The 25,169-nt window shown below is 39.7% G+C and overlaps 1 protein-coding gene across 10 annotated transcripts in view; it reads right to left on the bottom strand.

Moving 5' to 3' along the window:
• Positions 1-25,169, bottom strand: part of KLHL13 (kelch like family member 13) — a 120,763-nt gene that overhangs the window by 85,615 nt on the left and 9,979 nt on the right. For 3 of the 10 annotated variants that reach the window (XM_074962765.1, XM_074962777.1, XM_074962773.1), the window contains exons 2-4: positions 24,232-24,310; positions 21,979-22,104; positions 19,958-20,016 (exon numbers count right to left, since the gene is read on the bottom strand). The exons of 1 other annotated variant lie outside the window; for it this stretch is intronic. In XM_074962765.1, coding sequence (XP_074818866.1) covers positions 19,958-19,977 — 20 coding nt within the window. In that variant the 5' untranslated portion in view covers positions 19,978-20,016; positions 21,979-22,104; positions 24,232-24,310. Of the gene's footprint in view, positions 1-545; positions 565-19,957; positions 20,017-21,978; positions 22,105-24,231; positions 24,311-25,169 lie in introns of those variants that run through there. 6 more of the 10 variants (XM_074962769.1, XM_074962778.1, XM_074962767.1 and 3 more) reach the window with 5 other exon arrangements.

The following is a 25,169-nucleotide window of genomic DNA, read 5'->3' as shown; positions in this document are numbered from 1 at the left end:
TGTAATTTTAAAAAAGAGCAGCTACCCTAAAGTGCATTTAACATGAGGGAATTAAAAATGCAGTCACTGTTGAAAATTCATGAAGCCTATCTATTGTTTTGTTATGAAAAGGTGGCTTTTGTTTTAAATGGAAAGAAAAAGCACAACAGAATGACAGACTGAAAAATAGGCCCATTATATAATTAATTTATTGCTGCACAATAAAGTGAACCACTGCTTATTGCCATCATACTGCCCCTCCCTTTTTATTTTTGAACATATTTTTGAAATTTTGTCAGTCTTTGACAAACTATTTTCAGTACCTTGTTGAAGAAAAAGCCATTTATCTATATCTCAAAACAACTATGAATTACTATTCATGAACTAAAATGTCTCAAGTATAAATATCTAAACACTATAAAAATAAATCGCCAATCCAGAGTAGAGATAGTCATCCCCCAATGAAACATCTCTTAGAACTGTGTTCTCCCCATCTCATTCACAAAATTTGAATGTATAGAAGATATTTAAGCAAGTTTAGCACAATTTTACTTTCAAATCCTCACCTATTCTGCCGGCATAACTGTCACTCTGGCAAACCTGAAGTCAAACAACTTTTTACAAGGTACTGCATTTAGATCCTGTGTGTGCAACAAGAAAGGACTGCTAAGAAACGAGTTAACCTGTTTGGTCACATTCCGCCCTGTCAACAATGAAGTAGCAAAAATGTTTTTGGAAGTCATTAAGAATATACTGCCTCATCTTAATATTTAAGAAACAAAACAAAAATTGAAACCACATTGTACAAATTGCAATTGGGGCACAAAGTCACGTTATATGAAATTGTTTTTAAAAATCCATTTAAGAATTCTCTCCTAACAGAATCTTTGAGCTGCAGAAAGGGCTTTCGTTAAAATTGTGCAAAACAGAAAAAAAAAGCCATGTCACTCCTTTATTACTGTTATGGAACTTCAAAGTTACAGCTGACTCACAGCTTAAACTGAAAACATTTTTGAAGTCAGGGTTTTGGTAATCAGATCCACAATTATTTTTGTACCATTTAAATATTTACCTAACTTTTTCAATTATTAGAGCTTCCTTGATCTGTGGGATACAAAAAAAGTATAGAATTTTATGTACAAAAAATATATGTTTGGTATTTAAAATTATACTGATCTCTAGAACATAATACTTAAATGTTAATGACAGGTTTTAGAGTAGCAGCCATGTTAGTCTGTATTCGCAAAAAGAAAAGGAGTACTTGTGGCACCTCAGAGACTAACAAATTTATTTGAGCATAAGCTTTCGGATGCGTTCACTGAATGCATCCAATGAAGTGAGCTGTAGCTCACGAAAGCTTATGCTCAAATAAATTGGTTAGTCTCTAAGGTGCCACAAGTACTCCTTTAAATATTAATGTGTTCCTAAAAAAGTTACTGGGCAACTTTAACATCAGATCATCAAGTGCTAACTTTATTTGTATTTAGAATACAATTTGTGCCTTTCTCGTGCACATTATGTACAATATCGTGGGTGGGATACAGCTCACCGCATCAAGTTTCAATCCAAGAATACAAATGAAGACCCAACCCCTTGTAGATTTTAAATACCTTCTTTTAGAATACAAGTTGGTAACTTTATCAATAAAGGACAAACATTTTTATCCAAACCAAGAAATATCACTCTTCAGCTAATATCTTGCACTGCTTATTTCAAAACAAAAAACTAACTAAACTTTGGAAATGCAAGTTTATAATGGAAGAGCTAAATTTAATCTTACCCCATGACCTTACAGATTCTCATGCATGTGAGTAATTATGTGAGGAGTACCACTGAACTCACCAGGACTACTCACATGTGTTTGCAGAAACAATTAGCAGCATGTAAAGTTAACAAATAAATGAGACACCTGTGTGATTATTTGCTTTTTGCAAGATAAGCAAATAAACTGTAGAAGACTGAGAATTTCTCGAAGTTTAGATAATTTTCTAAAGATTTAATATCAAAAGGAATACTGATTTTTAATTTGGTTGTTAGCAGAGGTCTATTTCCAAACAAAGTGTCAGAGTATGGATTTTAGCCAAATCCTTTATCTCTGCACCTTTTAAAAAATACCCTAGATTGAATACACTTGTTAAAAACCCACACATTTCCCCCCGATGACTTTACTCCCATTGCAATAAAAAGTACGATGCAATCAGCATCTACCACCTCCCCATACTAACTTGAAATACTGCATGCACAACTGTATGGCAGAAGACCAGAAATTAGAAAAAAAATATTTGCCAGTAAACTGGCAGCTAATTAAAAGTTGATTGGATTTTTTTTTTAGACCAATTCATGTGGTCCAGGATATTGTATGGTTTAAGGATAGAGGAAATAAAAATTTTAGTATGTAAATTTTTTGATTTTTAGTGTTCAATTCATAACATTTTAAACCTACAAGCTATGAGTAAAAACAGCAGAATGAAAGCCTTTCTTCACTCTCCTCCCAAATGCATCTAGCTCTCCTGCAACAACCAGCAGAATTTACATTTAATCATGCATGTGATACCATTAGGTAAGTAATTCAACTGGCTAAAAAGCCTCCAAACATTGATGGAGATACCTAGTTTTGCCACTTTTCCAACAACCAACTTCTTTCTAAGTAAGCCCTAATACAATTTACCACAGAGGAATAATAGTACTGGTTACAGCAGGAGACTAAAAGTCAACTCAGTTGGTCTGCAACTGCCTCTATCATTGAGTCACTGTGTGGCCTTCAGCAACGTACTCTCAGTTTTCCTATATTAAATGTTTATAGGCCAAATTTGTTTTAAACTTGAGTGCCCAACATCAGGCAATTGTGTAAAACACCAAAAACGTTCAAAGGTTGTCAGCGCCTAAAGTCACCTCCCTGCAACTTCAGTGGCAATTCTGGACACTCAGAACCTCTGAAAATTAGGTAACTAAATAAATGGTTGACTTTTACTAACACCCAAGTTGTAAATTTTAATCCGGATGCTTATATACTTCACAGAGAAACTGATATTTCAATGTATGCTTGTGAAACACTTTGCATTCTGTTGAAAATGTTGTAAGTGAAACATTAAACATGGTTTATACTCTCTAGATTGAATAAATGATGTCTCAAAATTTAAGTGACCTAATAAATACGGCAAAAATCTGTGTCTTTAAACCAATAATCAATGTTTACTAATGTGCAAGGCTAACTGGGTGAAATTCCCTACTGGCAAGAGGCAAAAAACTCAATTTTTGGAAAGGTTTAAATACCAGTTAGCTCAATTTATTAAAGTGATATAACTTGTGGTAACACTTAAATGCTGCCGAGATGAGAGAATCCCAGGTGGCAGGGGAGGGAGGGATTAGTTCAGGCTTTATTCTGAATTCTTGATGTGACAATTCTGTGATTACTACTACAAGAGCATTAATCTCTCCCCCTCCCCGACTCTTAGGGTATGTCTGCATCTCGTGATGCAACTGTAGCTCATGTACACATATCCCGCCTAGTTGTAATCCAGGGCTTCAGCACAACCTAGCTGCCTACAGGTCTATACTGCAAGCCTCTTACGGCAGCACGCAGACTACATACAAAGCATGTCCCCCTAGCACAGGCACAAATAGCAGTGTAGATGGTGAGCGTGACAGTGCACTCCATAAAGCCTAATGGAAATATGCTTATGAATGTATATGACATAACTGGAATATGTTTTAGGCTACATATGCCATGTAACACGTCTCTGTAAAGGTTATGATCTACTGAATCTATTCATCCTATTTGTATGCATGTATCATTTTTGTATTCGAAGTTATGAATATTGGCTGTTTACTTGCTTGATTTTTAAGTAGCCTTAATAAAGCATTTCATCAGCTTCTTGAGAAAGGAATGCGCAAATTAAGTGCCCAATCAAGAAGCACTTAATGGATCTTGTAAGGCTCCAATCCACATAAGAAGTCTACATGCGGACGTTCAAGATAGCATGTGAACCATGGCTGCTACCTGTAAGTTCTGAGTCATGTGACTTGCCCACGTGACTCAAACTCCATCTTGTAGCTGGAATTCTACACAGGGGAAGAGAGGGGTCTCCACCCACAAGAGAAAGTCTATTTAAGGCCATGGGAGACCCCTCCATTTTGTCTTCAGCTGGCTCAAGAGATAGTCTCTCCATTCCCAAGGATACCTGAAAGAAACTGGAACAAAGGACAGTAACTACAGGGGGTGTGAGTGATTGCTGAACCCAGACTAGAAGGAGAGTAGTCTGTAAAAGGAAGCTTACTGGAACTCCTCTGAGGGTGAGGTTTTATTTGTATTCAGTTTTCTTACTGTATTAGGCATAGACTTGCATGTTTTATTTTATTTTACTTGGTAATTCATTTTGTTCTGTCTGCTATTACTTGGAACCACTTAAAACCTACTTTCTGTAGGTAATAAAATCACTTTTTACTTATTAATTAACCCTGTGCATACCTCTCTATCAGTGTTATAGAGGGCCAACAGTTTATGAGTTTACCCTGTATAAGCTTTACACAAAATAAACAAGATTTATTTGGGGTTTGGACCCCATTGGGAGTTGGGCATCTGAGTGTTAAAGACAGGAACACTTCTTAAGCTGCTTTCAATTAAGCCTACAGCTGTTAGGGGATGTGGTTCAGACCTGGGTCTGGGTTTGCAGCAGGCTAGCGGGTCTGGCTTAAACCAGGCAGGGCACTGAAGTCCCAAGTTGCCGGGGCGCAAAAGCAGGGGCAGAAGTAGTCTCGGCACATCAGTTGGCAGTTCTCAAGGGGGTTTCTGTGATCCAACCCATCACAGTGAGGCACTGTTTAGGCAAGTAAAGACATGCCTGAACCCTGTGGTTATGTGCCCTACACATCTCTCTACAAGCACAAGCAAAGGTCTCCTCTGTCCACACAGCTATTTTTAGCAGTGTAGTGCCCTGCTGCCACAGTCCTTCCCCAATGCAGGGAAAGGCTCTAGCAGAAGAAAGGCTCCAGCAGCTACTCACTGCTGAAGCCTTTCATTCATGTGTGTAGTTATACCCCGCGGTGTGGACACAACTTGCTTTTCACTGTAACACATAGCTACATGTACCCTATACACTGCCAATAATATGCACTGTAGACGTCTACCTTATGTAATTATCCAGGGGTCCAGGCACGCTTGTACAGCCCGAGTTGAAGCCCACATTGTGGTACCCAGCTAGCTAGATACAGCTAATTTGGATAGGTCTACACACCAGGACTTCTATGCAGGCATACCCTTAGGGCTGTAAGAAAAATTTCAGCTAGCACTCAGGAGATTGCTACTTCCATTCAAATGGAGGCCAACAATACACCAAAGTCCTTTTTTTACCATAAAGTATTCAAAAGGAACTGTGAATATTTTCTCCACCATCCTTACATGTTAGGAGTTAGTCTCAAAGATCAGTGTCTTAGCTACCATGAGATAAATCAGATAAATAAACTTATGTCAACCCTGTATCTAATTCTCAACTCTAAGGTATTCTTGAGTTTTGGCGAATGCCAAATTCTTCATGTGTCACTGAAAAATAATTGTGACTTTCACATAAGCCATGCTGGGATCATAAATAACTTGCATTTTTTAAGTCACATACTCTCTTGAGCAATGAGGAAGGAGAAGAGGGGAGAGCAGTGACCAGGAAGGAGAGGGCAGAGTGCAGGGCCTTGAGGGGAGAGGAGCAAGCAGGGGTGGAGTGTTGGGGGAAGAAGTGGCACGGGGTTCCAGTTTTCAGAAATTAGAAAGTTAGCAACCCTAAAAACATCTCTAAAAAGCCATGTTTCTTTGACTTCCACATAGCTAAATTTGATCTATTTCAGTTGACTACTGAAAACTCCTTTCTGGTCTGGACAAATGCCACATGGCTGCTCTGCCCTTAAATTCATTTAAACACTAGTGCAAACATCTTCCTGGATTGTCATCTCATGCACTATAACCCTCATTCTGTGTATTCCTCCACTGGCGCCTGCTCTTCCACCACATGAAGAATGAATTATTTGTATTCTGTATTTAGGCCCTTAGGGCTTAGCTCTGCCCTGTTTCTTACATGGTATGGAGTCATCTACGCCCTTTTCTGCCACACCAGTGATGTCAGCCCTTATTTTCCATTAGTCAAACTGTCCAACAAGCATTGTCATGCTTTTGCCCATACAACCCCTTATATATGGGAGGAGCTCCCTTTAAAAATCCATAAATGCATTACATTATTCTTCTTCACATCCCACCATAAGTCACCTAGGCTGTGGTGCCTGCTTACAAGACACTTAATAACGGATTGGCAGCTGGTGTGCTGTTATCGTTGCTTATTATAGTTATAATGGCCTCCTCCCCCACCTCCACCTGTTCTCTCTTATCTTATACTTGGTTTGTAAACTCCTGGAGGCAGAAACCGTCTTTTCATTTTGTTTGCACGATGCCCATGAGAGTGGGATCATAAACAGCAGCTGAAATCTCCAAACACTACTGTAATAACTGAACAATGGGGCTCCCTGCAGATTGAAGAATACTGAGCTGCACTGGAGTCCACTTTTCATATTTAAGGGCTAGATTTTTTTTTTTTTAACGAAAGGTTTGATTCTGCAGAGTTTGAAGATTCAAGAGTCCCACTTGCCCAGAGCTAGTAGATTTTTCAAGCTGCTATATAGCCTGCCTTTAAAAAAGTAGATCATAGAATCATAGAATATCAGGGTTGGAAGGGACCCCAGAAGGTCATCTAGTCCAACCCCCTGCTCGAAGCAGGACCAATTCCCAGTTAAATCATCCCAGCCAGGGCTTTGTCAAGCCTGACCTTAAAAACCTCTAAGGAAGGAGATTCTACCACCTCCCTAGGTAACGCATTCCAGTGTTTCACCACCCTCTTAGTGAAAAAGTTTTTCCTAATATCCAATCTAAACCTCCCCCATTGCAACTTGACACCATTACTCCTCGTTCTGTCATCTGCTACCATTGAGAACAGTCTAGAGCCATCCTCTTTGGAACCCCCTTTCAGGTAGTTGAAAGCAGCTATCAAATCCCCCCTCATTCTTCTCTTCTGCAGACTAAACAATCCCAGCTCCCTCAGCCTCTCCTCATAAGTCATGTGCTCTAGACCCCTAATCATTTTTGTTGCCCTTCGCTGGACTCTCTCCAATTTATCCACATCCTTCTTGTAGTGTGGGGCCCAAAACTGGACACAGTACTCCAGATGAGGCCTCACCAGTGTCGAATAGAGGGGAACGATCACGTCCCTCGATCTGCTCGCTATGCCCCTACTTATACATCCCAAAATGCCATTGGCCTTCTTGGCAACAAGGGCACACTGTTGACTCATATCCAGCTTCTCGTCCACTGTCACCCCTAGGTCCTTTTCCGCAGAACTGCTGCCTAGCCATTCGGTCCCTAGTCTGTAGCGGTGCATTGGATTCTTCCATCCTAAGTGCAGGACCCTGCACTTATCCTTATTGAACCTCATCAGATTTCTTTTGGCCCAATCCTCCAATTTGTCTAGGTCCTTCTGTATCCTATCCCTCCCCTCCAGCGTATCTACCACTCCTCCCAGTTTAGTATCATCTGCAAATTTGCTGAGAGTGCAATCCACACCATCCTCCAGATCATTTATGAAGATATTGAACAAAACCGGCCCCAGGACCGACCCCTGGGGCACTCCACTTGACACCGGCTGCCAACTAGACATGGAGCCATTTATCACTACCCGTTGAGCCCGACAATCTAGCCAGCTTTCTACCCACCTTATAGTGCATTCATCCAGCCCATACTTCTTTAACTTGCTGACAAGAATACTGTGGGAGACCATGTCAAAAGCTTTGCTAAAGTCAAGAAACAATACATCCACTGCTTTCCCTTCATCCACAGAACCAGTAATCTCATCATAAAAGGCGATTAGATTAGTCAGGCATGACCTTCCCTTGGTGAATCCATGCTGACTGTTCCTGATCACTTTCCTCTCATGTAAGTGCTTCAGGATTGATTCTTTGAGGACCTGCTCCATGATTTTTCCAGGGACTGAGGTGAGGCTGACTGGCCTGTAGTTCCCAGGATCCTCCTTCTTCCCTTTTTTAAAGATTGGCACTACATTAGCTTTTTTCCAGTCATCCGGGACTTCCCCCGTTCGCCACGAGTTTTCAAAGATAATGGCCAAGGGCTCTGCAATCACAGCCGCCAATTCCTTCAGCACTCTCGGATGTAACTCGTCCGGCCCCATGGACTTGTGCACGTCCAGCTTTTCTAAATAGTCCCTAACCACCTCTATCTCCACAGAGGGCTGGCCATCTCTTCCCCATTCTGTGATGCCCAGCGCAGCAGTCTGGGAGCTGACTTTGTTAGTGAAGACAGAGGCAAAAAAAGCATTGAGTACATTAGCTTTTTCCACATCCTCTGTCACTAGGTTGCCTCCCTCATTCAGTAAGGGGCCCACACTTTCCTTGGCTTTCTTCTTGTTGCCAACATACCTGAAGAAACCCTTCTTGTTACTCTTGACATCTCTTGCTAGCTGCAGCTCCAGGTGCGATTTGGCCCTCCTTATATCTTTCCTACATGCCCGAGCAATATTTTTATACTCTTCCCTGGTCATATGTCCTACCTTCCACTTCTTGTAAGCTTCTTTTTTATGTTTAAGATCCGCTAGGATTTCACCATTAAGCCAAGCTGGTCGCTTGCCATGTTTACTATTCTTTCGACTCATCGGGATGGTTTGTCCCTGTAACCTCAACAGGGATTCCTTGAAATACAGCCAGCTCTCCTGGACTCCCTTCCCCTTCATGATAGTCCCCCAGGGGATCCTACCCATCCGTTCCCTGAGGGAGTCGAAGTCTGCTTTCCTGAAGTCCAGGGTCCGTATCCTGCTGCTTACCTTTCTTCCCTGCGTCAGGATCCTGAACTCAACCAACTCATGGTCACTGCCTCCCAGATTCCCATCCACTTTTGCTTCCCCCACTAATTCTACCCGGTTTGTGAGATGAACTCAAAGTCTCTTTCTTCTTCAATTACAATGGTCATTTAATTAGTAACAGTGATTTAAAAATTAGAAATAGAGTAAAGCCAAAGTACTTTTACAAAAAAGATTGTTTTTAGCTTCTCATTCTTATATCAGAACCAGGAAAGCCGTGTTAACATATCACAGGCAAGAATCACAAACGCGGGCAATTGGTAACTATTAATGCAGCACTTTATATTTCCAAAACCCTGTACAAATAATTGAAAACATGACAAGAGCTGTAAGTTGATGGCTGAGCACTCCGACAGCATGATAGTAGTATATAAAGATTTAGACCCTTCTCTCTTACAGAGGGTATGTGTTCTGAAGTCAAATGTAAATCCTACATTGTATTATGATACTTACTGTGTCAGGTCACTTATCAAGGACTACTATGGAGACACGAGAAGCAAACATTTTCAGAACAATTTTACCAGCAGCTATAATCTTTGGAGGTTTTTCACTACCACTTTCTCCTTCAGTAAGAGGAGTGTGTGAAATTAAGAGATACGATTTTTTGAAACCGTTTTCTCAGGATTTCTCTCCTCAAGATTCAGAACACTGAAGAGCGCTTCCATCTGTGCTGTGATAAGCCAAGGTCTACAATTTAAGGAAGCGTCTGGTGTTCACTAAAAATCATCAACAGACCTCACAGTCCACACTAAAGTGCATTCAACATATGTACAGTCAATTCACATTTCCTCTTAACATATAACGCTTAACAGATATTCTGTTGATCACAAGTGATATTTCAGGAAATAAACACCTAAAATTTTGTTTTACTCTACTAGAGTAGTCCACTGAACTGAACTATGTTATCTAAAACCTTTTTTTTAGATGGTACGTATAATTTTAAATAAAGTTTTACATAAGCCATTACACTAAAAGCTAGCGTTTACAGCGAGACATTTTTGTTAAAGCAAATTTAAGCATCCGATTCATTTAGTTCAAAGTTGAATTATTAATACCAAGGACAAGAGTTGACACTGAAAACAAAAGACAGCAATGTGAATAACAGACCTTTGTAACCCTTGTTGCCTGCCCCTCTCCTCATTGTATGCCTTGAAATCATCCAGTACAGTATCATGAACATTCCGTAACCCAAAAATCTTTATTTCATGGTAGACGTAGCAGTCTTATATTTAACAAAATAAGACATCTTACATATAACAAAATAAGCCTCAAAAACTGTTTAATAAATAAAAAACAATACCCACTTTGTGCTGCCATGGAATACTAAAAGCTTGAAATTGCTCTTGACAAATCCAGCTGCTATGCAGTATTTGCATTTGGTTTAACACAACATGCTCCTGGGCTGCCGAGCTAAAAATTGGATTATTTCATTGTCTAAGTACGTAGGCGTCTGTACCCTAAAGGATCTTGGCTTTCAAGTCAATCCATGTCTGAGAATCAGACTGCATAACTTGAACTCTACAACAGCCACAGTCTGGCAACAAGAAACATCAGACAAACCAAATAATTCTGCTCCTCTGGACAAATTTTAAACGAAGATTTATGCAAAATAGACATTTAAAATGAAAACTGCCTGCTTATTTACACAGCAACTAAGTACTGAGCTGTAGACAGACTCCATACAAAAAGTAGAATGGAACTTTTGTTTCAGACTGCGCTATTTCACTCAGATAAATCAATAAGCTTCAGGCATATAATCAGGGCCAGTGGGAAATACTCGAAACCTGATTTTATCTACTTTTTTAAAAATACCTCATTGCTTGCAAAGAAATCAGGTACTTATGTACGAAGTGAAGTTTAAACTCAGTTTTACTACACAGATTGCTTTCCGAATATACTAGCGTTTTCAACTGGCAGTGCAGAAAACTAGCAGTCACGAAACATCCCCCTTTAAATGGAGAGAATATCTTGACAGTGTTTTTGGGACCATTATTCTACTAACCTTTTAAACCAAGGCAAACCAGACGGATTCACTTTATGCAGATGTAAGGGGTGGGCGGAGGAAGGGTTTTATTAAGCAATGCTTTCCCTTATGAGCAGTATTGCCAAGAGGCCCAAATCAAAAGTGGGGACAGCTGCACTAGGCCCTCTAGAAACACATTGGAAGACATATATGGGCCTTGCTTCTAAAGGTTTAAAGTTGAATTTATATTTACCCATAACCCCATATTAATCCCTGACAAACTTACCCTTTCCTAGCTTCTTTGCCCCCCAATTTTTCTGTCATCCTTGTTTGGGCCACAAAACTTTGAGTTGTCATAAAATCATACAAATGTGGAGCTGGAAGAGACCTGAGAGGTTATCTAGCCCTTCCACCCTCTGCTGGAACAAGATTAAGTATACCTAAACTAGTGGTTCCCAAAGTGAGGTACCCAGACTCCCAGGGGTCCACCATGAACATAAGAACAGACATACTGGATCAGACCAATGGTCCGTCTAGCCCGGTATCCTGTCTTCCAACAGTGGACAGCGCCAACTGTTTCAGAGGGAATGAACAGGACAATTATCCATCCCTTGTCATCCAGTCCCAGCTTCTGGGAGTCAGAAGCTAGGTACACCCATAGAACAGGGTTGCATCCCTGACCATCTTGGTTAATACCCATTGATGGACCTATCCTTCATGAACTTATCTAGTTCTTTTTTGAATCCCATTATATTTTTGGCCTTGACAACATCCCCTGGCAATGAGTTCCACAGGTTCGCTGTGCATTATATGAAGCAGCACTTCCTCATGTTTATTTAATACCTGCTGCCTATTCATTCCTTTGAGACCCCTGGTTGTTGTGTCATGTGAAGGGATAAATAACACTTCCCTATTCATGATTTTATAAGACCTCTATCACAGCCCCCATTAGTCATCTATTTTCTAAGATGAAAACACCCAGCCCTTTTAATCTCTCCTCATACAGAAGTCGTTTCATTCCCTTAATTAATTTTGTTGTCCTTCTCTGTACCTTTTCCATTTCTTATATATTTTGGGGGGGATGGGCTGACCAGAACTGCACACATATTCAAGGTGTGGCTGCACCCTATACAGTGGCATTGTGATATTTACTCTATTATCTATCCCTTTCCTAACGAAGTGAGCTGTAGCTCACAAAAGCTCATGCTCAAATAAATTGGTTAGTCTCTAAGGTGCCACAAATACTCCTTTTCTTTTTGCGAATACAGACTAACACGGCTGTTACTCTGAAAACTGTTAGCTTTGACGACAACCGCTCCATACTGAGCGGATGTTTTCATACGGTTATGCGGGGGTTTGGAGTACTGCAGTAAGGCACACCAGAATGGTAATCTGTAACTTACCGCTTGCAGGACATGATTTTGCACTACATTTTTCTTTTGGTTCGAGAGTCTTATTTTAACTATATTTTTTTAAATAATACAGTAACCTAACTAATAGAAGAAAAACATTAAAGTTTATAAATATTGAATGAAAGGGGTTTGAGAAATTTAATCAGGTGCCGAAGCAGTCCTCTGCAGGTAAAAAGTTTCACAGCCACTGATCTAGACCATCCCTGACGGGTGTTTTTCCTGTCCCATTTTACCTCTCCCTTTCCTCCTTGGCAATTTTCAAATTTGTAACCTGGCACCTACCCTTCTATAATAGGGGGAAATGGTACTGAAATATCTACTGCTATAAGCTACTGCATATGTTGCCTGGCAGGGACAAACCCTGGACTCCTACTTCTTGGACCATGCAGTAATAAAAGGCAGAGTCTTTACTGTATGATGAACTTTTCAATTGGGTGTGGTGGTGTAAGAACATGAGAACAGCCATTCTGAGTCAGACCAATGGTCCATCTAGCCCCATAGCCTATCTTCTGACAGTGACCAGAGCCAGATGCTTTGGAGGGAATGAACGGAACAGGTCAATTATCAAGTGATCCATTCAGTCCCAGCTTCTGGCAACTGGCAATTTAGGGACTCCAAGAACGGTGTTGCATCCCTGATCATCTTAGCTAATAGCCATTGATCGACCTACTCTCCATGAACTTAAATCAGTTCAAAAAAAAAAATTAGATATGTTTGGCCTTCACAGCATCCCCTGGAAACAAGTTCAACAGGTTGACTGTGCATTGTGTGACGTAGTAGTTCCTTCAGTTTGTTTTAAATCTGCTGCCTAGTAATGTAATTGAGTGACCCCTAGTTCTTATGTTATGAGGAGTAAACAACACTTCCCCATTCACTTTCTCCCCATCATTCATGTTTTTCTAGATCTCTGTCACATCCCCCTTAGTTGTCTCTCTTCTAAGTTGAAGAGTCTTTTTAAACACTCTTCACATGGAACCCATTCCACACCCTTAGTAATTGTTGCCCTTCTCTGTACTTTTTCCATTTCCCATATATCTTTTTTCACACGGCGTGACCAGAAATGCACCCACTTTCAAGGTGGGAGCATACTATGGATTGATATAGGGCCATGATAGTTTGTCTTATTACTGGTCCCTTTCCCAGTGGTTCTTAACATTGTTAGCTTTATTGACTGCCACTGCCCATTACGTGGATGGTTTTAGAAAAATATCCACAACTCCTCCAAGATCTCTTTCTGGGTGGTAACAACTAATTTAGATCCCATCATTTTGCATGTAGTTGGGATTATGTTTTCCAATGTGCATTACTTCGCATTTAACAAAATTGAATTTCATCTGCCATTTTGTTGCCGTCACCCAGTTTTCTGACTTTAACTCTTTGTAACTCTTTGAACATAAGGACAGTCATACTGGGTCAGACCAAAGGTACATCTAGCCCAGTATCCTGTCCTCTGACAGTGGCCAATGCCAGGTGCCCCAGCGGGAATGAACAGAACAGGTAATCACCAAGTGATCCATCCCATCGCCCATTCCCAAATTCTGGCAAACAGAGGCTAGGGACACCATCCCCGCCCATCTTGGCTAATAGCCTCCTACTGACAGACCTATTCTCCATGAATTTATCTAGTTCTTTTTTGAACCCTGGTATAGTCTTGGCCTTCACAACATCCTTGGGCAAGGACTTCCACAGGTTGACTGTGCATTGTGTGAAGAAATACTTCCTATTGTTCATTTTAAACCTGCTGCCTGTTAATTTCATTTGGTGACACCTAGTTCTTGTATTATGAGAAGGAGTAAACAACACTTCCTTTCTCCACACCAGTCATGATTTTATAGACCTCTATCATATCCCCCCTTAGTCATCTCTTTTCCAAGCTGAAAAGTCCCAGTCTTATTAATCTCTCCTCACATGGCAGCCTTTCCATACCCCAAATAATTTTTCTTGCCCTTTTCTGAACCTTTTCTAATGCCAATATATATTTTTTGAGATTGGGGGGACCACATCTGCCTGCAGTATTCAAGATGTGGGTGTACCATGGATTTATATAGAGGCAATATGATATTTTCTGTCTTATTAGCTGTCCCTTTCTTAGTGATTTCCAACATTCTGTTCACCTTTTTTGACTGCTGCTACACATTGAGTGGATGTTTTTAAGAGAACTATCCCCAATGACTCCAAGATCTCGTTCTTGAGTGGTAACTGCTAATTTAGACCCCATCATTTTATATGTATATTTGGGATTATGTTTTCCAATGTGCATTACTTTGCATTTATCAACACTGAATTTCATCTGCCATTTTGGTGCCCAGTCACCCAGTTTTGAGAGATTCTTTTGTAGCTCTTCACAGTAAGCTTTGGATTTAGCTCCCTTAAGTAATTTTGTATATCTGCAAACTTTGCCACTTCACTGTTTACCCCTTTTTCTAGTCCCAATACACATCCTTGGAGGCCTCACTATTTACCTCTCTCCATTCTGAAAACAGAACATTTATTCCTACCCTTTGTTTCCTGTCTTTTAACCAATTACTGATCCATAGGAGGACCTGCCCCCTTATCCTATGACTGCTAAAAAGCCTTTTAGGATAAAAGCCTGTCAAAGGCTTTCTGAAAGTCCAAGTACACTAATATCCACTGGATCACCTTGGCTCACGTTTGTTGACCCCCTCAAAGAATTCTGATATTGGTGAAGCATGCTTTCACTTTACAAAAGTCTTGTTGACTCTTCCCCAACAGATCATGTTCATCTCTGTGTCTGATCATTCTGGCTTTTTTTACACTATATTTTTAACTAATTTACCTAATACTGAAGTCAGACTAATGGCCATGTAATTGCCAGGATCATCTCTGCAGCTGTGCTTTTTTTTTTTCCTTTTAAACTCAGCATTACAGGGGCTATCTGCCAATTATCTACCAGAGAGGCTGATTTAAGGAATAGGTTACATACCACAGTTAGTAGTTCTGCAATTTCATATGAGTTCCTCCAGAACTCTTGAGTAAATACCATCTGGTCCTGGGGACTTACTACTGTGTAACTTATCAATTTGTTACAAAGCCTCCTCTATTGACATCTCAATCTCGGAGAGTTCCTCAAATTTGTCACCTAAAAAGAATGGCTCAGGAATCTCCCTCACATCCTCTGCAGTGAAGGCCGATGCAAAAAAATACATTTACCTTCTCCGTAACAGCCTTGTCTTCTCTGAGTGCTCCTTTAGCACCTTGATCTTCCAGTGGCTGCCCTGATTCTTTGGCAGACTTTCTGCTTCTGAGGTACTTAAAATTGGCTGTTACTTTGTCTCTTTTGCTAGTTGCTCTTCAATTCTTTTTGGCCTTCCTAATTATATCTGACTGGCCAGAATTTATACTCCTTTCTATTTTCCTCAAAAGGATTTGTCTTCCAATTTTTAAAAGGATGCCTTTTGACTCTAATAGCTTCTTCTACTCAGGTTAGTCATGGTGGCATATTTTTGGTCGGGGGAAGGGGAGTAATACATATTGTTTGAGCCTCTAATGATGTTTTTTTTAAAGTTTCCATGCAGCTTGCAGGCATTTCACCCCTGTGACTGTTTATTTTATTTTCTGTTGAACTAGCTTCCTCATTGTATAGTTCCCCTTTTTAATTTAAATGCTACTTTGGGGGGTTTCTTCAGCATTTCCCCCCCTAAATTAAGACGTGCCTCTCACCTTGTGGGTTCCAGGACTAGCTTTTCTAAGAAGCGGTCATTAATGATGCCTAGAAAATTTATTTCTGCATCCCAGCCTGACGTGACATGTACCCAGTCAAAATGGAGATAGCTGAAATCCCCTGTTACTGGGTTTTCTGGTTTTGTATCTTCTCTATGCTCCAAGCATTTCACGATCACTACCACCACCCTGGTCAGGTGGTCAGTAGTACCGTCCTACTCCTATACTCTTATTATTGGAATTTCTGTCCATAGTCTCTCTATGGTACTGCTTTATCCAGTTAAGATTTTTACTGTATTTGACTCTACGCTCTGTCACATATAGTGGCACTTCCTGATCAGTGTAACCTACTCAGGTCACTACTACACATTTTGTACCTTGGTATTATCATGTTCCACCGATTATCATCATTCCACCAAGTTTCTGTGGTGCCTATTATATCAATATTCTCATTTAATACCAGGCACTCAAGTTCACCCACCTTAGTATGTAAATTTTTTGTATTTGTATGCAAGTACTTATAAAATTTGTCAATATTTAGTTGTCTGTCTTCATTTGATGTAATCTCCCTGAGAGCATGTGTGTATTTATAAAATTAAGTATGATCCTTATGACTTATTGATGAATTCTTTTGTCAGCAATATTACACATTTTTGATTTGTAAAGTAGAGCAAGTTTATGTGGCAAGATGTATGAAAATCTTAAACTCAATATTTTCCCCAGATTTTTTTTTGTTGGCCCTGCTGCTAATAAATTTGAAACAATGTTTTTAAAAAATTTAACAGGAAATATGCTACAGAATATGAGGTACTTACATACACATACATCTTAAATGCTCTGCAGAGAGTCTTTACTTTTCACCCACCATAGGCTTAGATCAGTCAAAGAGCTATAGCAAGAGAATCCACGGGTCACTTGCTGGAAGATTCTCTGCACCCTGAAGTCTTTAAGCCATGATTTGAGGACTTCAATAGCTCAGACATCAGTGAGAGGTTTATCACAGGAGTGGGTGGGTGAGATTCTGTGGCCTGCATTGTGCAGGAGGTCGGACTAGATGATCATGATGGTCCCTTCTGACCTTAATATCTATGAATTTAAGTCAACAGCTATATGCTTATGAATGTAGTTTCATCTGATGAAGTAATTATAAAGGTATATTAGGCAAAGACCACACTAAAATGGATCCCACTGACAAAGACATGATTAACTGAATAGTCCCTTTTAGAAAAAATACACTGCAGCAAAACCACAGAAATGGTAAAAGGCTAAAAAAAAAAAAAAAAAAAAATCATCATCTCTGCTAGTTCAAGGTAACAGAGTTGGGTTATCTTATTCCCCGGAGTGCCAGACAAACCAATATTGATGAGCCAGGTGCTGTAATTTACTTTGAGAATACATCTTTAGGTAAAAGCAACAAGGAGTCCAGTGGCACCTTAAAGACTAAGATTTATTTGGGCATAAGCTTTCATGGGTAGAAAACCCACTTCTTCTTCTTTAGGTAGTTACTAATATTAGTAACAGCCAAAGGACCCGATTGTTCCAGTCATCAAACTGAATAGCTTATATTATGCATAGCATAATGAGAGAGATATTGGAGAGACAAGGAGTATGAGATAATATCTTTTATTGGACCAACTTGTGAGAAACACAAGCTTATGAGTCTTACTGTCCAACTTGTCAAACTCCCTTATCTACTGATTACTGTTAGCCACAGCTGAAGTAAAGCTTCCAATAGTATTGCACAAATGAGTCTCCTAATTAGACATGGGCAGATATTAAGGAGGAGAATGAGGAACCCTAATTCAGATGTGAAGCTCAATGAGTGAACCAGAGCCATAAGAACAGAATGCAATTTAATGCATTTTTAATGTCAAATGTCTTCTTTGCACAACTTTAGGTTCAACACCATCCATCTAGTTCACTCTTGATCTAGCATTAAAAAAGGCTGTGAATTTAAGAACTGAATAAGACTGCTGAATGAGGACACTTATCACCACGAGATTTTTATTTTTCAAATATATATTTTTTTAAAAATTGATTCCAAACTGTAGCAAGTACATGTTGCAGAGTGAACATATTCATTTATAAACCCATTTTTATTTCTTCAGACATTCAGTCAGTCTTTGAAGCTTTTGCCTGCTAAATATTTTGAGGTCTCCAGCTTTCTGCAATTTAGATATTACCAAAAACTTTATTTTCTCAAAATAAAATAGTGGTAATACTAACACTCAGATAACATTCACTTTCACAGATCAAGCACTTTGTAAAACCACATAAGCAGCACCACTATTTTACAAAAGATACTACAACGGAGATTAAACTCAAGGTTACCTGGTAAGTCAGTAGCAGAATTGGGAAAAACAGCTCCGATATGCTGACTCCCACCTCCCAGGTCTAATCAGCCCAACCCACAGTTGCCCCACATTTATTTTACCCTCATGCATCTTGACCCATAACACTTTGGCACAAAATACACTGCTTAAGTCTATTTTTAATCTTAAGTCTGGATTCTAGAAGAAAAGGCAGAACCAGTATGGGAATTCAAAAATCACATGAAATGGGATCCAAACCAATTAAAAACTGGGTCAGTAATCGCTATACAAATTTAGAATAATTATAACAAGAGAATTTTTGATAAAAGTAAAATTCTGAGTGTGAAGTTCAGGCTCCTGTGACTGCACTTAGTCCGTGAAAAAGGAAGGAACTGAGGTGACAGGGGTTAACAAGGCCTCATTACTTCAGCTCTAGATGCTTAGTGCCATGAAGGGGCACTCAAGCAGTCTCAACAGGCACTGCTTTTCTAGAACGTTCCCAGAACTCAACAGCGTTTTCCCACACCACGGTGGGGTTTGGGGGGAGAGAGAAAGAAAGATTAACTCACATCCCAAGTGGGAATATTCAGAAGCCACCTTAAGGACCACAATGGGTTTATACTATTTGAAAGTAAAATTAAGCAAATTTATAGTACTGCTGCTGGGTACTATTTGAAAGTAAAATTAAGCAAATTTATAGTACTTTTACTACAAAGCCCGAGCGTAACGTGACAATACAGGTTTAAGTTGTTACTCTAGGCTACAGTAATATTACTACTAAGGGTCTCGAGCAGAAATTGTTGGTTCGAAGGAAAGAGCTGCTTGATGACTCAGTATTCCACTGTGGCATTAGGAAGTAGCATCCTGAGAGAGAGTTACTGTGTCAAATATGGCACCAGACCAAGGCTTTGAACACATGAGGTAATTAAAGATTAATCAAATTTTCACAAGAATAAATGTTTTAGAAAAGTGAGCAAAACACTGGAGCTAAATTTATGGCTAGTTCCTTTTGCCTAAGAGGTGAAAAGACTTTGGCAGTTTTGCTTCACTTCCTGTGCTGAACTGTGGTGTAGTGTCTGTGTCCTGTCATACTGCTGCTGCATTTCAGGGGGCGGGTGAAAAGCTGGTTTTCAGAATGAATGGTATTATAGAACTTTACTCTACCAGCTTTGTATTGTACAAGTCAGTCCTCAAGAATTAGGGACATTTAATTTGTAAATTCACATGGACCTATTAGCAAAAGTGAAGAAAGCTCATCCTTAGGTGGCTAATTCAACCCTTCTACCATGGAGCACTGCCACTGATGATTATTTGAAGGGACTCTTAAAAGTATCCTGTTAATCCTGCCAAAGATCATCCACAGAACAAGCTTCACAGGTTATATATTATTCATATCTATAAAGCAAATTATGTTGCATGGTTAACACTAAAGTTCATCAGTCACCATAGAAAGGTTGCTGCCATCAATGGCTGTGTATGAAACAGTAGAGAGAATCTATTTTTTAGTTCTACAACTTTAAGACACCATCCAAACTTCACCTTAAATTGTTTGTTTTTCAAGGGATGTACCCCAAATTCATGTTTTTTCTGAGCTTAATGAGGACTTGAAGCATATTTAATGTAACATGGAATAAGGAAAATAAATTCACATTCAATTTCATTTGTTCCTACACAGTAAAGTTTTGTTTTTAAACACACAAAATTACTCACAAAGTGTCTCTCCACATCATCCCTCAAAAGCAAAATAATCTCCTGTGCTGTTCATGCACCTGCAGTTGAACACACAAAAAAAAGTGGAGCAGAAAGTAAGACTGACATCAAGAAAGAGTGTAGATTCCCAGATCCCAAAGATTTTAGCAAAGCAGGGCAAGAGCTGTCCAAATCATTCATACTCAACTGATTCTCTCCTTCCTTGTTCCACCAACTGTTCCCACTGACACTAAGGGATAAAAGAATGAAAGAGAAACCAAAAAATGCTTTTCTGTAGGCAAATATTACATTACTATTGCCGGGGTGCTGGAACAATTTGTATAGGAGGCGGTGCTGAGGGCCACTGAACCAAACTGTAAACCCCGTACATGACAGAAACCACTTCAAGCCAGAGAGTGCTGCCGCAGCCCTAGCACCCCTACTTCCAACACCTATGACTACTGCTCCTGCTGTGGGAATGAGAATGAATTATGAAAACTAATCAAGTGAGCAGAAAAACTACAGGCCCTAGATTTCTCAAATTAATCTCATGGTTTAACCTAGCTGTGCCTGACCCTGTCTATCTATCCCATGAACAGTTTACTAAAACGGAAGCTGTGACTCTATTTTAGGAGTGAAGGAGAGAACCAGCGTAAATTACCAGTGTGTGTTAAAATATGCACATTAAAAGGTGGCCTCAATTTTTTATGAGCCATATTTTTTAAATGTACCACAATCATTTACCACATATTTACAGTGCCATCCCCCCCATTCTTCATTCTCAAAGGTTTAATCTTAAAATACCTTTACAATAATTAGAGATTGATTCTAGTGTTCAATCATAACTCAATTTAAATTTACAGATTTTGCTAAAGGGCACACTGCTGCAATTTTACTTAGTAAAGCACACTATTTTCATTTGCAACTAACACAGAACTAACTCATGCTGCAAAGTATGTAATACCGTTGAACTACTCTTATTTTTAGTTCTGAACTTCCTATTTTGTGTTATGAAGAAAGAAATCGCAACAAATATTAGCTACTGTATGGACTTTATATTGGTTACTTTTATGAAAGATGGTACACTGAGCTTTATAGTCCTAAAACACTTTTTGAACAGGTTGTTCTCTCGTTTGCATTTATAGGTGTTAAATGAGTTGTATTATTCCTGTGCAGGAAGTGGAAAATAATTTCACATAAAAAGTTTATAAAAATGGCATATTGTTTTAAATACACCACAAAGCTCATAAGTCAGTCCTACCAAAAAAAAAAAAAAAAAAAAAAAAGATAAATTTAGGAATTTCTGCAAATCCCTCAGGCAACAAATAAAGCTCTCTATATCAATACCACCATGCAAATAAGGGCCTATACCAGGGGTGACCAACCTGAGCCTGAGAAGAAGCCAGAATTTACTAGTGTACATTAGCAAAGAACCACGGTAATAAGTCAGCAGCACCCCCATCAGCTCCCCACCCTGCTCCCAGCACCTCCCACCCACTAGCAGCCCTGTCCCTCCCAATCAGCTGTTTCGTGGTGTGCAGGAGGCTCTGTGGGGAGGGCGGAGGAGCAAGGGCACTGCAGGCTCAGGGAAGGGGGCGGAAAGGGGTGGAGTGGGTGCGGGGTCTGTGGCAGGGCCAGGGGTTGAGCAGTGAGCACCCCCCAGCACATTGGAAAGTTGGCGCCTGGAGCTCCAGCCCCAGAGTCGGTGCCTATACAAGGAGCCACATGCTAACTTCTGAAGAGCCAAATTTGGCTCCAGGAGCCGCAGGTTGGCCACCCCTGGCATACAGCAATTTAAAAAACACACCTAGAAAAACTTTAAGGGGCACCCTTCTGTTCAGGAGGAGAAGTCATGATAAATGCTAACCCAGAATCTTAGCTAAATGGAAACGGTCAAATCAGACACATTCATTAAAAGTGATGCAGATGAATAAAGTGAAAGCATTACTTACTAATTCACTGTGTTCTAAGCAACACCTAGAACCTGGCATTACCAAAAATGGCACCATATAAAAGAAACCCTTTAACCACCTCTCACTTGCCTGCTATCGCTTCTGTTGCTGCTGCTAGTCGAACAAAATTGTGCTCTGCTTCTGCTGCTGCACCTCAGGACATACTATCGGTTTAACTGAACTTCAGGGTTTCCTAGGTCAAAGAGGAGACGTCCACTAAATAAATAAATAAATAAAAAACCACACAAAATGTTGCTTGCCACAGATCACATTCTATCGATCTTCACCACTAAAACAAAACCATTAATTCACTTTCCAAAAGCAAGACACTCAACAGAATGCCGCTCTCCCAATTACAACCCTAAAACAAACCTGGATGTGAAGTCCTGTCTGCATAATGGACAAGAAAGGTTAATCTGATTTGAATGGAGTTTTTTGCTTGACAGCTTTATTCATCCTAATGCATTCCCCTAGTTCTTCCAGTAGCATTTATGGGCCTACACAGAGCTGTTTCCAAATATATCTGGCAGGGCAAAGACCCTCGACTCAGTTTTGTAATCCGTGGCTGAACGAGATAGTGAACCCTCCTAAACCTGAACATCTAAGGCCTGACAAGGCATTATGGAGAGAAACAGAGGTTGGCTTAGCTTTGGATCAAGGTACAAATGGAGATTCCTATCACTGGAATGCTAAAAATCTGCAGATATCTGCAGACCATGTTTGCAGCTCTACTAAAAATCAATGGTTACAACCTATTTGGGAAGGACTGAATGGGCAAAACAGGTAGGGGAGTGGCCCTCTGGCATTACCTGTTTCCAAGTAACTGAAAACTCGGAAGAAAATCATCTTGAATGCTTATGGATCAATATCTTAACAGATAAAATAAAAGATGGTGTTGATCGTCTGTAGCAGACACCAAATAAATCACACTAGGAAACGGTATGACTGGCTCCTTACACATCTATGATGTTTAGGCAGAAAAAGCTGCGTGATTGCATGTGAGACTTAAAATTGAGTGACATATGCTGGAGGTCTCATGCTACTAAATTATAGACGACAATTTTGTAACTCAAGAAGTACTGCAGCCAACATAGGGGAATTCTATATTGGACCTTGTTTCCACAGATAGAAAGGAACTCATCACAGAACTAAAAATTAATGGTCACTTACACATAAGTGATCATGACTTGATCATATTTATAATGTGCAAACAGAATACAGTTCAGACAGGTGATATATACATACATGAAAAAGAGCCAATTTCACAAAGCTGAAAACAATTATGAGCCAAATCAGCTGGGAGGAAGAATTTAATCAGAAAAATGCAAATGAATAATCAATGCTGAAGATGCAGGTTAGATTTTGTGAAAAATCCACACCCGTTAGAAGTAGCTATACCGACCAAACCCTCAGTGCAGACAACTCTAGGTCAACAGAAGACTTCTTCCGTCAACCTAGCTACCACCTCTTAGGGAGGTAGATTACCTACACCAACAGGAGAACCCCACCCATTGACATAGGTAGTGTCTACACTGAGCATTACAGCTGCACTGCTGTACCATCTTAAGTGTTGATATACCCCAAGTCTCAGGACAAGGAACAGTTGAGTATTATGCCCTAAAAATGTGTTTTTGTTCACTGCTACACAAGAAAAAAGGACAGGACTTGAAATTAATGACTGTACTAGAAAGGTTAACAGTAGTCCAACAGTTATTGTAACGGTCAAGAAAGGGAACCCAGTAGTAATCAAAAACAAGTTTCACTATATATGCAAGCTTAAATAATGGCAATGGCCAGAGCCTATCAATGCAAGTCCACCTGAAGAAAAACTGATCATGTGGGATATGCTCACTTGAGTGGAGAATTACAAAGAGCAGTAAGGTGTATGTACTCCAGATTCCAGAGTTTGGCTGCTCATTTAAACTGCATGAATATTTTCCTCAAGGCAGCACAACTGAACAAGTCCCTAGCTTTGATAAATCTAGGCTCAAGGACCACAGATCCAGTTTTCTAAAGCACAGAGAAACCACAATCAGCCATTTGAATGCGATCTTCCATTTATAGTGTACCAATATATATTTTGCCATGAATCTAGAGTTACATTCCCCATATATTTGTAAACAGGTGAAAATTAGATTTATCTCAATACTATTCAAAAATATTTCAGTGTAAGAACTGGACCCATGAGACACCACAAGATAACCTAGATGCTTGTTGCCTAAACACAGAAATAGCGCAGCCCAAGTTTTTCTGACATGAAAGTTACTGAAGATTACTACACATTTTTTGGATCAATACCCTATCAAAATCCACCAGTCAGAGCTTTTTCAGTGCCGCACTTACCATAATAATGAAAATTAAAACTCATTGAAGAGAAGACTGAAGATGTCCCTGGAACATTCATCAACATTCTGTTGCAATCCTACACTCCAAAAGCATAAAGAAGAGGTAAAAGTTGGTTTGTCCAACATCTCAAGTATATTAGCCAGCACTGAAATGGATAACTGAAGTGGTTAAGTAACACTAGGTTGTGCTTCTGGAAATAGAGTAGAGTTACCTTTCTTGAATAAAGGAACAAGGCTGCTTAAGTAAACATTTCACCTGGCCTACTCCTTGCAAGAGCAAACTTCTTAAAATAGTTGGCTAGAGATTAAGTTACTTTATAAAGTATTATTCCACATGCCCTGAAGTAGAAACTGAAGGCTCTTTGTTAAATGGATTAAAGGTTGCCTACTTTTACTATACCTTATGAAAGCAAATCTAAATTTTACTAAACTACTTCACTTCTAAGAGATGCTTTTCAGGGAATCACACTAAATCTGCGTGTGTGTGTGTGTGCGCGCGCACCTGTATATACATACATGAGAGAGACTTAGACATCTTTAACACCCCCACCACATATGTATGTGGGCACAAGTTACAGAAACAGTACTAGAACTATTTTTCCGCCCTGTTACTCCAACAGCGGATCACCTCCACTACTAACCAGAGAGCCATTTGGTCCATGAATTAGCATTTTTCACACTGATACTATTACTAATATAGCTTCTAAAGTAACGAGCTTTCATGACAATTTCCACACACTGACCATGATTAGCAATTGGGGTGCTTCCACTTTTGGCTAGCCAATTTAAGACACTTTAAAGGATCTGATTTTCAGAAAGCAGGTTCTCAGCACTTTCTGAAAAAAATCAGGCCCCTTTAACCGCGCCAAGTTTCAACTCATCTCAAGTATTTAAGAATCCATGAGAAACCAACCTATAAGCAATGTTTCCCAATTA

This window comes from Natator depressus, chromosome 9 (assembly GCF_965152275.1).
Source record: "Natator depressus isolate rNatDep1 chromosome 9, rNatDep2.hap1, whole genome shotgun sequence".
Lineage (NCBI taxonomy): Eukaryota > Metazoa > Chordata > Testudines > Cheloniidae > Natator > Natator depressus.
This window is presented reverse-complemented; position numbering and strand designations above follow the sequence as displayed.